At 43.4% G+C, this 18,591-nt stretch overlaps 1 protein-coding gene across 1 annotated transcript in view; it reads right to left on the reverse strand.

Annotated features, from left to right (window-relative positions):
* MDN1 (midasin AAA ATPase 1) overlaps positions 1-18,591 on the reverse strand; it is a 174,473-nt gene that overhangs the window by 33,920 nt on the left and 121,962 nt on the right. Inside the window, exons 60-76 of the mRNA XM_049652926.1 lie at positions 17,278-17,492; positions 16,515-16,902; positions 15,685-15,794; positions 14,145-14,850; positions 11,790-11,951; positions 11,301-11,574; positions 10,316-10,551; positions 9,475-9,570; positions 8,794-8,888; positions 8,032-8,153; positions 7,124-7,270; positions 6,173-6,282; positions 5,452-5,525; positions 4,775-4,967; positions 3,290-3,449; positions 1,045-1,191; positions 382-505 (exon numbers count right to left, since the gene is read on the reverse strand). Of these exons, the coding sequence (XP_049508883.1) occupies positions 382-505; positions 1,045-1,191; positions 3,290-3,449; positions 4,775-4,967; positions 5,452-5,525; positions 6,173-6,282; positions 7,124-7,270; positions 8,032-8,153; positions 8,794-8,888; positions 9,475-9,570; positions 10,316-10,551; positions 11,301-11,574; positions 11,790-11,951; positions 14,145-14,850; positions 15,685-15,794; positions 16,515-16,902; positions 17,278-17,492 (3,359 nt within the window). The remainder of the gene's footprint in view (positions 1-381; positions 506-1,044; positions 1,192-3,289; positions 3,450-4,774; positions 4,968-5,451; positions 5,526-6,172; positions 6,283-7,123; positions 7,271-8,031; positions 8,154-8,793; positions 8,889-9,474; positions 9,571-10,315; positions 10,552-11,300; positions 11,575-11,789; positions 11,952-14,144; positions 14,851-15,684; positions 15,795-16,514; positions 16,903-17,277; positions 17,493-18,591) is intronic.

Below are 18,591 nucleotides of genomic sequence, written 5' to 3' on the forward strand. Positions count from 1 at the left end.
AATTTATAGGTTCTCAAATTGAAGAATACATTAGAAATTATAAAGAATTTATGTATATGCAATCACTAAAAATGTGGCCATTCTCTCACAGATTTTCGCCTGTGAATTCAAACCAAGTGAGGAGCCCTCAGGAAAATCAGAGGACCAAAAAAAAATAACGGGAGAGGTGAATACAAGGAGAAAGAAAAAGAAAAAAGAAAAAAAAAAAGTCTCTTACTGAATGCTCACCACGTGCCAGATGCAGAGCCAGAGCCAGAGCCAGGCACTTTTTAAAATGTTATCTTTACAGCAATGCTAGGAGAGAGGTATTCTATCCCCATTTTGGCAAATGAAGACATGAAGCTTAAATGACTTGCTCCATTTATAATTTAAAAAACAAACCTAGAATCAGCCTGAGTGCTGCTGACTACAGACAATGCACTCCGGAGATCTAACGGGTGAAGATGAAGCATCTCTTGAGGGTTTTTTGAACGGGCCCAGGCAAGACCTTTGCGATATGACAAACCTAGGAAGTAAATAGCATGCATTTAAGTAAAGGAACTCAGAAGAGAATGACTATGCTATGCCCCACCCCATCCCACTGCCACTGTGACTCTAAAAATAAAGTCCTTGGAATAGCACCACCCAGGAGCTTGTTAGAACTCAGGCTGACAGGCCCTGCCCTGCCCCTACTACAACAGAACCCCTGCATTTAACAAGATTCCCTGAGTCATTTGAACATACATTAAAGTTTGAGAATTTGCTCTCTAAGCTACATTGGAAGGGTGGGTGCCATACAACATATGGTGATGAAAACAAAGCATGGTTTCTGAGAACCTTCGTTACAAAACTGTGAAAATATTTGGGACTCACAAATGGTTGGTTCATCACATGGATTTCATATGTGTGACTGAACTCTCAGAATGGCATTTCAAAACCTTGCCTACTGCCTCCTGCTTTCCACCACCCCAATCGTCTCTAGAAATTCCCCCCACATCACCCGTGTTGTTTTCCTCCCTAAGAGCTGGTGACCATTCTTCATCAGGTTTCCAATGAGAACCATACCAGTTTTGGCAAGGTGTTGAAAGAGGTCTGCTAAAGCTCGCTGCTTCCGCAGGAGAATATGCTTGGCTTCTGACCGCTGCTTCTCCTTCTCTGCAGAGGGCTCCACATTCAAGCTCTGCAGCTCCCTCACGGAGGAAATCACTTCACCTAAGGAAATAACAAGGAGGAAATACCAAAATCCCACAGTCTAATTAACATGTTAAACTACTCAGACCCAGGACATCGTGGGACACGAGAACCAGGTGACACTCATCTTTACAGCTCTGATAACTAGCACAGTCCTTAGCATTTGGTAAATTCTAAATTAAAGGTGCACAGAAATAGAAAATACTCATGGAATTCATCCCTCTTGACAACAAACAAACCAAATAAAAAGTAGTTTTTCTTTTTTTAATTTATGGGGTTTAAAAATAGGCAAAAAAGCACTTGTTGAACACTATGTGCAGCAATTTATAGTAAGAATTTAAATCATATATTTCCCATAAATAGGATACATCCTGAGGTCCTATCCTGTACCTGGTTCGTGGTTGATGTTCCCTTACTCTGTACAACTCCAGGAGCACTGATTTACAGCTGTTTGGAGAGGCTCAGAAAGGTCTAGTCACTTACTAAAGTTCATTCAGCTAAAGAGTGACTAGAAGACAAGACACAAACCCTGGCCAAACTGACTCTGAAACCCAAATTCTTTCTCCAGCACCACACTGCCCTGCTGAATACCCATGGGTGGCTGTAACATGAGGCTGCTGCCTGCCTGCCACAGGGAGTGTTATGGACTGTGTCCCCCAAAATTCATGTAAGAGTCCTAACCCCCAGTGCCTCAGATTATGAGTGTATTTGGAGATAAGACCTTTAAAGAGGTAATTAAGGTAACGTGAGGCAATATGGGTGGGCCCTAATCCAACCTGACTGATGTTCTTAACAGAAGAGTAGGACATGGGAGAACATGTGAAAACACAGAGGGGAAACAGAGCAGCCAAGGGGACAGACCTCAGAAGAAACCAAACCTGCAAATACTTTGATTTCATATGTTTAACTTCCAGAACTGTTTAGAAAACTAACTTTTCTTGTTTAAGCCACCCTATATGTGATACTTTAAGGTAGCTCTAACAAACTAACACGGACATTCTAGTCTTCCAGAAGAAAGCAAGTGTAGTGGACACCATTATACAGACATTGTAGGAAAGTCAGAGAATTCTTTGCATCACAGAGTGGGTACCCTTTCCAGAAGATGCACATGGGACCTGTATCCCATTCATTTCGATCATCAGGATCAGGCAGGCAGATCATCTTCAGCAATGGATATATATAATAGGCTATTGTTCTAACAAGTTTTTTTTTTAATGTTTATTTTTTTGAGACAGAGAGGGAGAGAGAGAAAGAGATATGGAGTGCACACATTCATATGTGCACAAGCAGGGGAGAGGCAAAAAGAGGGGGTGAGAGAGAATCCTAAGCAGGCTCCACACTGTCAGCTCAGAGCCTAGCTTGGGGCTCGATCCCACACACTGTGAAATCATAACCTGAGCTGAAATCAAGAGTCAGATGCTTAACCAACTGAACCACCCAGGCACCCCCTAACAAGTTTTAAAAATAAAGAGCTCCCTGAGATCACATTGTAGCCTCACTGAAGAAGGACCAGTTTCACTCTGACACCATACTCATGGGGGGGTGATTAGGGGTGCAGACAGTGCTGGAGGATGACAAGACCTCAATCTATTAAGTTCTGGAATCCCTTCCCCAGCCACGGCTGTTATACTACAGAGCAAATCTCGGCTCTCAACTTCCCTGTGCAAGGACGACCAGCAGATGAAACTGTTACATCTCTCCACAGTGAAGAAAGCAAGAAAAGGACAGTGAGTGAATCTTCCTTCTCCTTTAACTCAAGGGAGACAATATTTGGAGAGGTAGGAACAGCTTACAGACTCTGAGAAACTTGTCTCTGTACCTCTTTATTCATGCCCCCAACCAAAGAGAGCTGATATAGACAAGGCTACTGCAGAAAATGGCATAACATAGCATTAGCTATGGACAAGATGGACAAGGTGAAAATTATAACAGCTTGTGTGGTCTCTGCTGGCTCCTGCGACTGGGCTCTGTTTTTTAGCCCACTTGTTTATTCAATTAACCGCTCAACACTACTGATGACGTCAAAAAAAAGGACATAGGCAGCAAATTCCCACGCTCTTGGGGGCACTAGAGAAAACAGAGCAAACCCCACACTTTGCCCCTGGCTGCTGGCACTCACCAGTGAAGTGATCAAGGCCCTCCACTAGGTAAGGCAGACGGCTTTCCTTCATGAGCGTCAGGCACACCTTCCTCATTCGTTTCATGAGCTTTGGCAAGCGACACAGCAGCTCTCCCTCCAAGGGGAAAGAAGCACCCTGACACTGTTCTGGAATCACAGCCTGTGAGACAGAGCACAGGTTAGCCTCACTGCCAAGAACAGTAACAGCACTCACCTGCACTGGTGCTAAATTTAAATGCCATACCCCTCTACACACACTCAGCTCAGTAAGTATTAAATCCTCTCCTCCCCAGCTCTGAGGTCTCACAAGAACAAAAGCAGCATCACCAAAATTAAGATGTGTCCTGGATATTTAGAGAACCCTACTGCTGCTCCACGTGAGATCACTTAGAAGCACCCTGTCTCACCTGCGGCAATACCACCTGTGCTAGCGACCATTCTAGACTTTGGAATGTACTAGAACTGCTGCCTTTATGGTGCTGTGCTGCACTGCCTGTCTTGGACACACAAGTCGTACTTCTACCACCACCTCTTCCACCCTCCACTTTCTTCAATTCAATTATGAGGAACCCAGATACTGGCTAATGGGAAAAACTTTCGTCCACCGGGGCATATTTTCATCCCCCCCCCCCCCCCCCCCGAAGAATCTCTGAAATTCCTATGCTGTCATCAACAGCAAATCAAAAATTTTGGTCAGCATGACAGAAATCAGTGAGCTGATGAATATAATCAAAAGAAAATGAACTTGGAGCCCACACCGTATTTGTAGAACCACAGCATGGCTACATGCTCAATTTCTATTACACTTTCTGTACTTGGGAAATACTAAAAATAGCTTGAGGACTTCCACTGCTTACTCTATGGACCCACGACGGTAAGTACAGTAGGAAGGCAAAGGCTATTACTGTCCTGAGGTGTGCTCTCTGATCCCAAAGCTCTTTACATCTAAGGATATAATGTGGGACCACCCATTCTGTAACAGACCTGCTCACCCAAAGTCTCCATAACTGTTACATTTTCTGGAATTTTGCAAGCCAGCTCTTAACTGTTGGTGCTTGAAGTTGGTCATGATGAGAGAATTTATACCATGGTCATCAGCAAACACTAAAATCAACCTATCACTGCAAACATTCACTCCCTATACAGCAGCTTCATCATGTGGTAGCCCAAAGGCAGCTTCAATGGCATATTCCTCAACTGATGCTTTAAGTCTTCCATCACAGGAAGATGAAATCTACCTGCTTCACAGGTAAGCACAGAAAGTGCGTATTTCCCGTAGGCGAACATTAAACTTTCAGCACTAGGACTGATGCCTTTTGCCTTATTAGGTAGCAGTGTCAGACATACATATAAGTGCTATATTTGTCCAAAGAGCAAGATTTCAAAGGAATTGCCTTGCCCAGTTCTAGGGACATTCTTCCACATAAAGCACAGACCTCACTAGACTGGCCCAAGAATAAGCAAACACCATCTCATAAGGTATACCTGTGCAGCTACTGGCTGGGCCAACAGGGTCTCCCTCAGTGCCATGTTCAGACTCTGAATGGGGGATGCCTCGCTGGTGGCTGCTGGCTGTGACAAAAAGTCAGGCTGTTCCTCCTTGTCACTCTCCACCAAGGATGACCGGCAGGGTTCACTCAGGACAGCTTCAAATTTCTTCATGAATTTAAAGAGGGTCCTGGCCCCATGTAATGACAGATGAAGAGGAAAAGATGGATGGAAAGTGAGGAAATGTAAAATGGCATAACGCACACACATATAACTTAATAACCTTATCGTCTGTACGCATGAACCCCTTACATACTCATAATCATCCTGTTTATTTTTTAAGGAAAAGTAAGGCAGGTATTGTCATCTCCTTTTTCTAGAAGTAAAAACTGAAGCCAGGAATGGGGCCATCACTTCCCTCAAGGGAAGACAGCTAGTATGTAGCAGAAGTGCTTAGGCTGCTTTGTCTCGAGGCACACCAACTCTTTTTGTAGGCAGACTTTGCTTCAGGTGGTAGGGGGTGCTGTCGAAAAGCCACACCCAAACAATCTAGTGCTTCATAAGGAGTTCAAAGCAGCACTAAGGCCACTTGAACAATTTAATTTAGTCTTGCTACCTAGCATACAAAAATTCTCACACCTTTAGTCACTCTGAATTTTTAAAAGATAAATTACCTGTGTGTCTTTTCCACAGATTGTTTAATGGACCAGAAGCTGACATCATTCCACTTGGATATCTTTACAAATTCCTGTAAGATAAATGAAGAACAAGGAACGGTTTTATAAAGATATATGAAGAACGAGGAATGGTAGCATTTTGTTTCTTTCTAAATCACCTGTTTACCAAAGACCAGAGCCCACTCCATCCCACATACAGGACTGTATACCAGTGAACAAGTAAAACAAGTCTAAAATGGGAACCCAGGTGTTTGTCACAAAGCAATGAAAAGAGAGTGCTCCTATGATCAACATGTCACCTGATATGTGTTCAGCTTGTACCAGGGCTGCCTCCACAACCACTGAATTATCAAAAGATAGGACCCTCCTTTCCCCCAGGGCACCTTGATGGCACAAAACACTAGATGGCGCTCCTCTGAGGTGGAAAATCAGCCAGGGCAAGAGCGGGGGAGTGAACACTAACAGACGTTTGTGGCAATCTTCTTGAGAAGCCTTTGATGGGCCACTCCACTAACCCGTCACACACTTGGGACAGGTCAGCAATGGAGCCAATGCCACAGAATAAATCTTGCCATTCTACTTGGCAGTTGCAATGCTCTCCTCCATTCCCCAGAGCCCCCTGCTTCATAGTTAAATGGATAAAAGAAAAGAACTAAACAGAAAGAATTTGCTGATTTTGTTCTCCCAAGAGTAATCATTACAAAGCTGTTCATCTTACTTTAAGTTCTTTTTCTAGGGGGGAACGAAGTTCCACAATTTTGGCTTGGACCCGGTCAAAGAATTGCTTGTAATAATGGTACAAATTCCACAGAACACTGCAAAGTGAATCTGGAAGAAATGAAAAGGAAACAAAAACACCACACTTGCTGCATGTGCTACTGGCTCCACCTGTGGGCTTCACATTTTAGTGACGCTCCTTCCTCTTTACTCTTCAGGCCATGAGATGACAGCACAACATTTCACAGGCATGTTATTTAACAGCTTATCAGGGAGTCTGAGTCTAGCAATTCCCTGAGATGCAGGCAGCCTGTCACCTCTACCCCATTTTTTCATTACAGCTTATACTGAATTTTGTTGCTCTTAAAGGTGATGTACTCAATGTTCCACTAAACACAATGTCAAACCCTTTCTCAGAATCTTATTGTAAAGTCAGCAGAAACTAAACCTGTTTTAAAAGATGGCCTATTAAGAGGTTCAGCCTGACTGCTCATTCACATACAATCTGTAGTCCTAGTTACATTTTCATCCAAATACCTGTGGTCAGGGACAGTAATTGACAGTGTTTCCTGTGCAGTTACTTGATATGTAGTAGAGAGCTTGCTAGATCAAAGAATCTAATTATGGCCTGGATCAAGCAGAAGCTTAGCAGGACACCTACACTGTTGATACAGAAAGATGTGCAGCCTCAGCATGCCAGTTCCCAAGATCTGCATTTGGCAATTTACCTCTGGCAGAGTTCATTAGTTTGGGCTTCATTTATAACCACTTTGTACTTTAATGTTGTTCTCTGTATCTAATGTGAATCACTTCAAAGTAAGAGATGACTGGAAGCGTAACATTTAAAACCTGGTATGCAATAAGATGCCTATCTTGTGAAGAATTCAAAGCCTAACCCATTTAAACATTACAGTGTAAGAGTAAAGAAACACACACACACACCCCTCCTTACCCTTTCCTTCAACTTGAGGCATCAACAAGACATGACAATGGAAAACCAGTAACATCTGAAGCCGTACGTGGAATTCTCCCAGTGAGGATCCCTCAATAAATGCTTGTAATGTGCTGACCAGCAACATCAGGGTCATCTGCTTATCATCTTTAAAGATTCAAAGAAGAAAACATATGCACCTGCAACCATCACTTCATATTTGTAACATGCATGCAATCTACTATGGGACACACTGGGGCATGGCAGGAAAAGAGAGACCATAATTAAAGTGAAACTCTGAGGGGCGCCTGGGTGGCGCAGTCGGTTAAGCGTCCGACTTCAGCCAGGTCACGATCTCGCGGTCCGTGAGTTCGAGCCCCGCGTCAGGCTCTGGGCTGATGGCTCGGAGCCTGGAGCCTGTTTCCGATTCTGTGTCTCCCTCTCTCTCTGCCCCTCCCCCGTTCATGCTCTGTCTCTCTCTGTCCAAAAATAAATTAAAAAAACGTTGAAAAAAAAAAAATTAAAGTGAAACTCTGAGGCATAGGTAAATTCCCAGCTGATATAAAAACAGCTCACTCAGGGTATGTGTTAAACGCACTCAAAACAGATTATGAAACTGAATTATAAGGTGCTTGTTTTAAGTATGAAATTAAACACTTTTAACTCAAGCAGGTCAACTAGTACCCAAGAAAAAAATCTTCATTTTTGCCTGTCTCTTGGATATAGAGCATAAGGAAACCTTATGACCAGCTCTCTAGACTCTGAACAAATCACGTAAACCTCTCAGAAATACCATGAAGTCAAATGATGCATCCCATGTAAAAGGAGTGGTACAAGGAGACAAGGGAACAGGTAAATCCCACATCTGCAGCACTCTACAATTAGCCTGAAACTTCTAAATATGCAGGGAATTTATGGACAGTTGTTACCTTCCTGCTCCTCTGTTTGTTCCTGCATGTGCTTCTCAAGCATCTGGTAGATGGAGAACCAGTGCTTGGTGGATTTCTCAGTATGGCGCTTCATGGTATTATCCAAACTCATAGACCAGCAGCTGAAACATGAAAGAAGCCAAGCAGGCATTTAAGGAAACCCATTTGAAAGATCTGAAACCACAGAAGCAAAAGCTAAACATTCACTATTCTCTCCTTCCAAGTGGAGATGGAGAAGCTACCTAGTTTGTCGCCTCCGGAATGTATGCCATTGTCTCTACTGAGGTTATCTTATTTTTTTAATTTTATTTTTGAGAGAGGGAGACAGAGAGCAAGTGGGACAGGGGGAGACAGAGACAGAATCTGAAGCAGGCTCCAGGATATGAGCTGTCAGCACAGAGCCTGATGTGGGGCTCGAACCCACGAGCTGTGAGATCATGACCTGAGCTGAGGTTGGACGCTTAACTGACTGAGCCACCCAGGTGTCCCTCTACTGAGGTCATTTTAAATGCTCTATTTGTTTTTTAAGTAGGCTCCATGCCCAATGTGGGGCTTGAACTCACGGCCCTGAGATCAAGAGTCAGATGCTCTACTGACTGGGCCAGCCAGGCACCCCTAATGCCCTGCTATTTAACTCTGTGATTAATAACTGAAAAGTACATTCTCTTACTACAGAAACCCTGCAGTAGCAAACTATCAAAAGATGAACGTCCCTACAGCACAAGTTCAGGAGGGGAAGGGAAGTGACAGATTATCACTTACTTCAGTTCCAGTTTACGCCAACGAATGATCGTCTGACTGACTAAATCGAGATGTTTCCGCAGAGACAGAGCTTGACTTGCATTCTCCTCCCAATCCTAAAACACAAAGATAAAATTTACTGCTGGGCTCTTAAATAACTCTTATGCTGATTTATCAATAGCAATGAGTGTGCATCCAACGTATCTAGCTTCAAGTTGTTTCTAGTCACCTGACAGAATCAAGCAGAGCTGAGTTTAGAGGCAGGCAAAAAGTAAAGGATTTAGGAACCTGAGTGTGAATGCCTATTGCTAGACACGTGACCCCTCCAAAGTGCAGAGCCCTAACGTGATCGTCAGGGAAGCACCAGATAGTTCAGAGGCCGGGAAAGGACTGAGGGGATGGGACGTGCAGGCACGTAGCTGGTCTGGAGGCCCACCTGGGAGCCCTGGAAGAGGGAGACTGCAGTACCAGTGGATGCTGCATCCTACCCTTGAAAACAGGTGACACAGGCCCCTCACGTGCCCCCTAAGATAATGGCTTCACCTGTAATGATCTGACCCCATGCCAGAAAAACAAAGAGGCTTATTCTTCACCAACCCAAACTATAGCTTTCTGTCCCTCTGGCAATAATGTTGCCCCAAGATCATTTTTTTCAATTGATTACAAACTAAAATGAGGAAGAGAGAGAGAGAATTATCTTACCTGTGCCTTTGCTAGAAGGATCTCTAAGCCATTCAGCAACTTTGAGATAGGACTGGAAAGTGGGAAACTACGAATTCTGTCTATTACAACCAGCAGCTGCAGGAAAAAAAAAGAAAACGAAGAAAAGATCTAGGCATCTCTGTGGGAATACAATCACTCCAAGTCACAGGCCACTGAAAAGAGGCCTGATGAAAGTTTTATGCAAAGTTTCTGCTTCACAAGCCCCTGTGAAAGCCACAGAGGCTTTCTAGGGCTGTGGATCAAAGATAAACACTTTATCTGCTGCATTACTCTGGAAAGAAGATGGACTTTGATATGAAACTCTTTTTTTTTTCTTTTTTTAAAGTTTATTTACTTATTTTTTTAGTAATCTCTACAGCCAATGTGGGGCTTGAACTCATGACCCTGAAATCAAGAGTCACATGCTCTTTCAACTGAGCCAGCCAGATGCCCCCAAAATAATAACTCTTAACCACTCTCCGCTGTTAAGATTTACTAAAAAACTGGTTGAAGACCACAGAGTGAGGTCTGCGTTAAAACTGCCAATCTTGGAAAAGACAGGCCTTTGCTAATGTGCGTATGTGTCTGAATAAAGAGGGCAATAATACAGCAGCATTTTAACATGTCGACAGCAAACTCTGACCAACAAATAAAATTAGCGGAATCCCAAACATCATTTATGTAACAGCAGTACAACTGGTATGTCCATCCTGAAGTGAGTAGTGTCTCACTCAAGTGGGATTCTGTAAACCTTTGTTTATATACTGAAATGTGCACATGACTGCCCTGGGAGATGGCAGAGACCACACCCTCAGTGTTCCCTCCTCACAGGCTGCCCTACCTGCTCAAGGGCTGGGTGTTCCGGCCAATCCTGCAGCAGCTGACTGACAGCCTCTGAGAAACCCTGAAGCACAGGTTGACAATGCCTTGCTTCTGGGACATTGGGGTGCTGGTAGAAGTCATAGGGCCCATCAGGCTTCACTATCAGATCTGAGGTTGCCTCACCAAAGAGAGTGTTATGGGAGAGGGTACAAGCCAAAAGTTGGCTGCCCAGGAGTTGGTCATTCAGTTCAGCTCCTGTGAAGTTAACATCAGTACAGTCAGTGCACTTAGTAGGTTGAGCCATCAAGTTACAAAGATGTCAAACACATGCTCAGAAACAATGAACTACTAGACCTAATGAAGCAGATTATGTCACAGTGCCAATCATGCCCAAAGCAACATAGGCCTAGAGGAGCAGGACCCTAGTATCATAGTAGTATCACCAAAATCTGCTAAGTTTCTCAGACATACAGAGGAACTCAGACATTGCCTGGTTGTTATTAAAAGAGTACAGAGTCTGGTTTGATGGATTCAAATTCCTGGCTTTTATAGTTGTCTTGGTAGACAGAAATGAAAATTAAAGCTTCCTGCCTAATATCAAGGAGTAACTAATGAGGTCATACAGGAAACTGAACCAAACAATATTCTGTAAGCTTGATTTCTGAATTCCCAGGTTTCTCCCAGGAATAAATGATGGGAAAAGCACTAAAGCTATTACAGGCAAATTAGAAATAATACTGAAGAACAAAACTATTTAAACTAAGTCCATATCCTTGTTTTTTAAATCCCTTCCTCCCAAAGTATTCAAATGATAAAAATCCCTTACTGCAGAATTTTAAATCAAGTTTTTTGAAGTAGCTGGAGTCTCTTAAGCTAAGGAAACTCCCTTGATAAGGAATTTAGCAAAAAAAATAGGGAGGTGATGACTTTAATTGTTCCCTAAGTAGTAATTACATTTATTTGTCCTCGTTTCCCAAGAGTATAACAAAAATGAATTGTCATACCCATCAGAGGGTAGAACTGTGTCACAAGAGATGCCCCAGTTTGATAGCAGGATAGAAACAGGCCAAGGTAATGCTTTGTCTCATGTGGTGGCAAAGTCTGTTGGTACCAGAGGGACCGAGCAAAGTTGAGGCACAGCTGCTGATGAATGAGCATCACAGCCTGCATTGAGCTCTGGGAGAGGAGGCCAGGATCTGAAGCTGCTCCCTCTTCTTGCCCATCTGAAGTTCCCTTCTTCTTCTCCAGTGTTGGTTCTACCAAAATATCTGCAAAATCCTGCCAATAACATTAGAGTAATTGAACTTCTAAAAATCAGAATCTAGTTCTACTCAAAAAGGAAGGAGGAAAGATGTTGTGTGAGCACTCAAGAAAATGAAGTAGTAACTTACATATAGATATAGTAAAAAGACTGATTATAAAACCATTCAAAGGTAACACGGGTGGCATCAAGGGAACTCATTCCCAAACAAACCCTGTTACCACCACCCGACCTTTTCATGCAGTGGGAACTGCTTTCTGAACTCCCGTTCTTCCTCCTCCTCCTCGCTCAGGGCAGTCCTGGAGTTCCTGCTCCTGTATCTGTACAAGCTGTTTTCCTCCTCAGCCTTCTCTTGGGCTATACGTTCCTGTTCATCCCACTCATTGATAATTTCCTGAAAAGCCACAATATTAGAAAGTAATTTATTTGCTTTTGCTGAAGTACTTAAACAAAGCAAGACTTGTGATCTGTTGTTGTTTTGTTTTGTTTTGTTTTGTTTTGTTTTGTTTTGTTTAAGAGAGACGGGGGTGGGGGTGAGGGAGTGGGGAGAGGGTGCAGAGGGAGAGTATCCCAAGCAGGCTCCACACTCAGCTTGGAGCCTGATGCATGACTCTGGGATCATGACCTGAGCTGAAATCAAGAGTCAGACACTCAACCAACTGAGCCACGCAGATGCCCCAAGATTGGCTATCTTTTAATTTCTCATGAAAATAAAAGTACTATGGTTCAAAAAGAAGTAAATGCCAACATCCAAGAAACATTTTAGGTATAGAGAGCAAATGAACTTTGTTTTCAAACTGTGTATCTGCAGCAACCCATTTTCCAAAGCACCCCCTTACTGTAGTGCTACAATTTCACAGGTGTAAAAACTCGCTACAGTAGAGCTAATGCCATTGGAAGTTCCTGTCAGGAGCTAGCAGTGTTTTGTACTAAGGACAGGCTCTGCATAGACAATGTGGGGGTTGTAATTCAGACTATACTTGGCTAACAACTCAAGCAGCTGGCCCAAGGGTTTGGGAAAGGGAAACCTGGGCTGGGGGCAGGGTGGTTGTGGTGAACCATCAGGAAAACTGGGCTATGCCTGATCAGACACTTCTTAAATTCCCTAGTACCTCTAAGATTTTAGATCCTTAAGTTGGCAAAAACTGTAAGTTAAAGAAACCATGCAGTATTGATGAGAACTGAGGAAATGAGCACCCATCAATCAGGAAGATAATTTGTGTTAAAAATCTAAGCAATTCTGCTTTCCAGAATTTGTACCCAAAGACCTAGGTATAAGACAATTTATGGTAGTGGTGGTGTTTTCCAAGACAATAAAAAGACTACATACAAAACAAATGTTCGATGATAAGAAATTATTTAAGTATCCTCAAGCGTATCCATACAATAGAAAACTCGGCAGCCGTTCAACATGATGCAGCTGAAGAATAGCATAATTATGGAAGAAAATAATCACTAAATGCTGTTAGGTTTTTTAAAGCAAAGTATAAAACAGAATGAACTTTAGTAGTGGTTTACAGAACTCTAGTGATTTAAGGACCAGTCTCAGAGACCAGGGAGGGAACAGAATTGTTCTCAACTAAAGCAGCTCTTTTATCTACTACATATTGGGAAACTATTCTAAGATTTTTATTTTTAAAAGAGTTCTACTGCTAAAGGGGCACCCAGGTGGCATTCAACTTTTGATTTTGGCTCAGGTCATGATCTCATGGTTTATGAGATCAAGCCCCAAGATGGGCTCTGCACTGACAGCATGGAGCCTGCTTGGGATTCTCTCTCTCCCTTTTTCTCTGCTCCCCCCTGCTGCCCCTCCCCCCACAGACCCCACTCACACACAAGCAAACACATACTCTCTCTCTCTCAAAATAAACTTAAAAAAAAAAAAACAAGCCTAGAATGGGATGCACCAATATGTTAACAGTTTATACAGCTTTCAATGGTAAAATTTAGTGGGTTTTGTTTATATTTATTCTTTTAATTGTATAAATTAAAAACAAATTGATGGGGCACCAGGGTGGCTCAGTCGGTTAAGTGTCCGACTTCGGCTCAGGTCACGATCTCACAGTCTGTGAGTTCGAGCCCTGCGTCGGGCTCTGGGCTGATGGCTCAGAGCCTGGAGCCTGTTTCCGATTCTGTGTCTCCCTCTCTCTCTGCCCCTCCCCCGTTCATGCTCTGTCTCTCACTGTCTCAAAAATAAATAAATGTTAAAAAAAAAAAAATTAAAAATAAATAAATTAATTAATTAAAAACAAATTGCTTTCGTTGGGGAAAAAAAGTTATTTTCTTAATAAAGGTTGATACTATTACATGGCAAAACTCACCATAAATAAAATCAAAAGACAACAAAATAGGAGAAAATATTTCCAATGTGTATCACAGATAAAGAGCTAATATCACTAATTTTTTCTAATGTCTTAAAAATTGAGGGACAAATACCCCCAAAACTAACAGCTGAATAGGAGAAAGAAAGGAACAGACACCAGATCCCACTGCCCAACCACATGGTCTCTATCTACACAGGGTACTGCCAGTGTCCTCCAGCTCCCTCTAGGAGAAGGTCAGTGCTGCCCCCTAGAAATAGGCTTACCTGGCACACATGCCTGAAGAGCTGCAGGGCCCTCTGGTCCAGCTCTCCCTTGCACAGCACATGGGAACGCAGGTAAAGGAGGGCATTCATCAGCAGCTGCTCTCGGGTAGGACAAGGTCTCTGGCCCTTGCCTTCCAGCTCCTTTCCTCCTGAGCGCTTGAGGATCAACTTCCCAAGGCCTCGAAGAACCTCCTCTGACTTCACTGAGCATAAGGCGTCTGCATGAGCATAGTAAGTGGGGAAGGTGGGGCCCACTGATGGAAAAGCCAACAGGGATGTGGCCATGGCACCCAGCCTGTCTGCACAGACCACACTGCCATGGAATGAAGCGTAGACCTCAGATGCCACCAGCCTCATGCCATGCTGCAACTGCAAGATGGATGCCTGCAGTGGGGCCACAGAATCTGGATAGAGGGCATACTCCTCGGCCAACCGCTTCCTGAACTGGTGGTGTGACTGCTGCCAGGAAGCCTCCTCCTTCAGAAGGTTTTGGGCCACCTGGGCAGACCGAGGCCCATCCATGTGGAGAGCCTGCAGGAGCCGTGTGAGCAGATCCTGAACAGCAGGGGCCTTGGCAATGCTGGTGACATAGTGGTGGATTTCCTGCACCAATGACTCATAGGCAGGCACCTGGGGTCTGAAGGCCTGCTTCTTCGACAGGCTGCAGATTAAGTTCTCCAGATGATCTATTCTTTGGCGAAGTAATCTAAAGGCAAATTATCACAATATGCAAATTCTGTCAGACTCAGCCCTTAGCTAGGAAAACAGAATGAAGACACATCAGCTTCTAAGGAATAACATGAAGAAAATACTGACAATTATAATGTAAATGGAGAATATAGAAAAAGCATTTATCACATGCCACACATGGTGTTACTACTCACTGAAGTAGTTGTATTACCCTACTCTTACAGACCTCTTAGGCTTTTTTTTTTTTTTTTAACATTTATTTATTTTTAAGACATACAGAGAGACAGAGTGTGAGTGGGGGAGGGGCAGAGAGAGAGGGAGATACAGAATCCAAAGCAGGCTTCTGGCTCTGAGCTGTCAGCACAGAGCCCAACGCGGGGCTTGAACCCACCAACAGAGAGATCATGACCTGAGCTGAAGTAAGATGCTTAACTGACTGAGCCATTCAGGCACCCCAGACCTCTTAGGCTTAAAGACATTAAGTGATCTCTTCAAAGTCTAAGGCCAAAGGACAGGGACAGGACTGGAGCTCACACCTGCTACATTATACAATATTTACTAAGACAACAAATGCACACAGTGCACATTATCACATCTAACTTCTGTCATGTTGAGAATAAATTCTGGCTTCAACCCTCCTGGCCTCATGAGAATCTGCCCTTCCTTTCAGAGTATTAACTTTTCCTGACAGTAACAATGGCTTTAGCATCTAATCACCAATGTAGTTCAGAGATCTGTATCATCACCTCAAACACTGCAATTACACTGTGAAGGTCAACCTCAAAAAAAAAAAAAAATTTTTTTTTTTTTAAGAGTCAATAAACCATCAGCACAATAACTCTGCTGTTACCTGATGTGAGGATGACAGTAACTGAGAATGACTTCATCTTCCAGGTCTCTTCCAGTGTGTAGCTGGGATGAGAGGTTTCGGGTCTTCCACTCACACTGCAGCTGGTGTAACTAATAGAAAGGGAAGAAGCTGGTCTGCTATGCTCAGCTGTGCCCACATCCAAGAGGACAGTGCCCTGGGGAAGGGTGGAGCAACTGGATAGAAGGAACCTGGGCTCCTGAATAATCCAAGAGCAAGGGATTCTGTTCCATTAACCTGGACCACTTCATCTCAGAGCTGTTAGGTGAAGGAAACTATCTTGTTTATACCACTGAATTTATGAGACTCTGCTCTTACAGTTTTACCAACTCATATACTACTTCCATATTTTGAAGAAGAAAAATCTTATCACTATCTTTATGTATTCAGTTCCTGAATTTGCTTACAAGTTCAAATATCAAGGGATACCACATAATCTAAATCTACTTGATCCTTGAACTTTAGATAAGGAACACCAAAAGTTCAAAACCTGAGGAATCCTATACCACATCTAAAGAAATTATCCAAGTCCAAATATTCAAAACTTAGTTCAGGTAGAGGGAGCCTGGACAGGAGAGATACATCAGAGGCTTAGGAAGGGCCCCTCCAAGTGCCTAAGTTTACTTAGAGGAATTCTCAAAGAGGAAAATGTAGTCTTTAGAACACAACTCCCGGGAAGTCATAGGGCAGCTTATGCAAAATCACCCCGTTGATGTTCTGAGCATCCAAAAGGGAATAAAAGGAGTAATATACTAAGCAAGTCCACCCAGTCAGGGATGGAGCCCATGCTCCAAACTCTCATCCCTCCATACCTCTTCCTTAGCGTACTTGAGCTTGTATTCCCTCTTCACTGCGGGGTCAAAGCGGGCCTGTGGAAGCCATGTCTGAATCTGGAGCAAGCCAAGGCTCACCCACAGGCTCCCACGCCGTGCTGGCTCGGGCAGGTCCCGCTTACCATCCCCTTCCCCAAACAAGTGGCGCAGGGAGGTAAGCAAGAGGCATAGCAGCTCTTTGGGCAGGGCCTCCTGCCCGGCCATGTCCCCAAGAGTCTGGCCCACATGCTGGAAGGTCTGCTTGTCCCCGAGCAGCAGCTGCTCACAGTTTTGCATGTATTCCTGCCGCCGGGATTCAGGGAGCAGCTCTGCCAAACCCGCCAAGTGCCGGCACAGCACAAGTCTCTGGAGCTGGGAATCCGTGTATCTGTAGGAACAAGGAGGCACTTAAGGGCTTGCACTACATCAAACGGCATTCCTTTCTCACACTATCATTCTTTTAGAAAATGACACAGCAGACTGCACTGCCAATACTTAGAGGTGAATTTCTCTTCTCAAGTAATCTTATATGCTTTTCTAAGTACCACTCTCTTGATCACAAGAAGATTAAAAGTGACAGAGGCACTGCCCAGCTTATGATAGCCTGTAATGGGCTAAAAATCTGCTGATCCAGCCAAAAAATACACTTGCTTTCACCCACCAAAACTAGCCACTACAGATGAAGTTCAGACAGACTGAGGTTCTCTCTACACACTCTATAGAAAAGATGGAGCTTTACAGTCTACCCAGGGGGCGAGAATACCTGAACTCTGCGACTGAAGGCACAGCCATGTTGGTCCAAAGCACCAAGCTGATATCCCGGAGCTGCTGGGCTCTCTCAACCCACTCTCCCAGGGTGACATGTGAGGAGGACAGGATGGGGAGGCCGCTCACATCCCAGGGACTTGCTCTGCAGCTGCTGGTCAATACTTCAAAGCAGCACTTGGAGAAGATGGCTCTACTGAGACTGCCAGGGCCCTGATGGATGGAGAGGAGTCATGTATCTTTTAGAAGATAAGTAAATGGATTTCAACAAGCAGCACTGAGCACTTCCAAGAGAAGAAAGAGAGTAAGAAAAGGAGGTTCAGGTTGCTAGGACCAGGTAAGCCTCAAACAAAGGATAGAATGGGGTCAGGTGTTAGTAGGCTTTAAAGAAACATAGACTCCATTCTCAAGGAGTGAGGAACAATGGGTACTTTAGTAATGCAAGAAAATCTTTCCAACCGGGGCATGAGGAAGACCATTTTTACAACAGAGCTACAGGCATACTGCAGGGAGACTTGGAGGCAAGGAAAAGAGTTAGAAGACAACTAACTGCAAGAGCCAGGGACAAAGTTTGTCAAACCTGTGCTCCTTGGACTATTTACCTGGGACATTGTAATTGCTGTCCACAGCAAATGATAAGGTGGTTAAACACAGAAAATGAGAAACACTGTATACTCTGCAACCCTTGAGAATCCATAAGATATATCACTAAAGGCTTTGAGAAATGTTTTACAATAAAGAAATCAATTTTGAGGGGCGCCTGGCTGGGCTAAGTTGGAAGGGCATGCGACTCAATCTCAGGGTCATGAGTTCGAGCTCCATGTCGGGCACAGAGATTACTAAAAATAATAATAATTTTTTAAAAATCAATTTTGACAGAGCAAGGGAATAGAAGAGTCTGAAACAAATCCATGAACATCTACAGGATTAAAGTATGATAAAGGTGGCATTTCAAATGAGAGTGGAAAGGATGAATTAGTCAAACGTGGTGTTATTATGCTGCTTTTGGAAATGCTATTTGTATAGAATAAAAAAAAAATTGTATACCCATCTCACAAAACAAGATATCGAGATGTAACTGAGAACTTAAATATAAAACAAATACACAAGAAAATAATGGGAAAATGGTTTTTAATTCTAGGGATAATGAAGACTTTTTTTTTTAAAGCATGACATCAAAGCCAGAAGAAAGGGACTACAATATTTGAAGAGAAAACATTATAAAACTTGAGAGACAAGAGAACACTAGAAATATATTTCCAACCTTATGGTAGATAAAGGTTTAATATACATACCATGTAAAAAGATCTTC

This window comes from Panthera uncia (assembly GCF_023721935.1).
Source record: "Panthera uncia isolate 11264 chromosome B2 unlocalized genomic scaffold, Puncia_PCG_1.0 HiC_scaffold_24, whole genome shotgun sequence".
NCBI classification, from domain to species: Eukaryota; Metazoa; Chordata; class Mammalia; order Carnivora; family Felidae; genus Panthera; species Panthera uncia.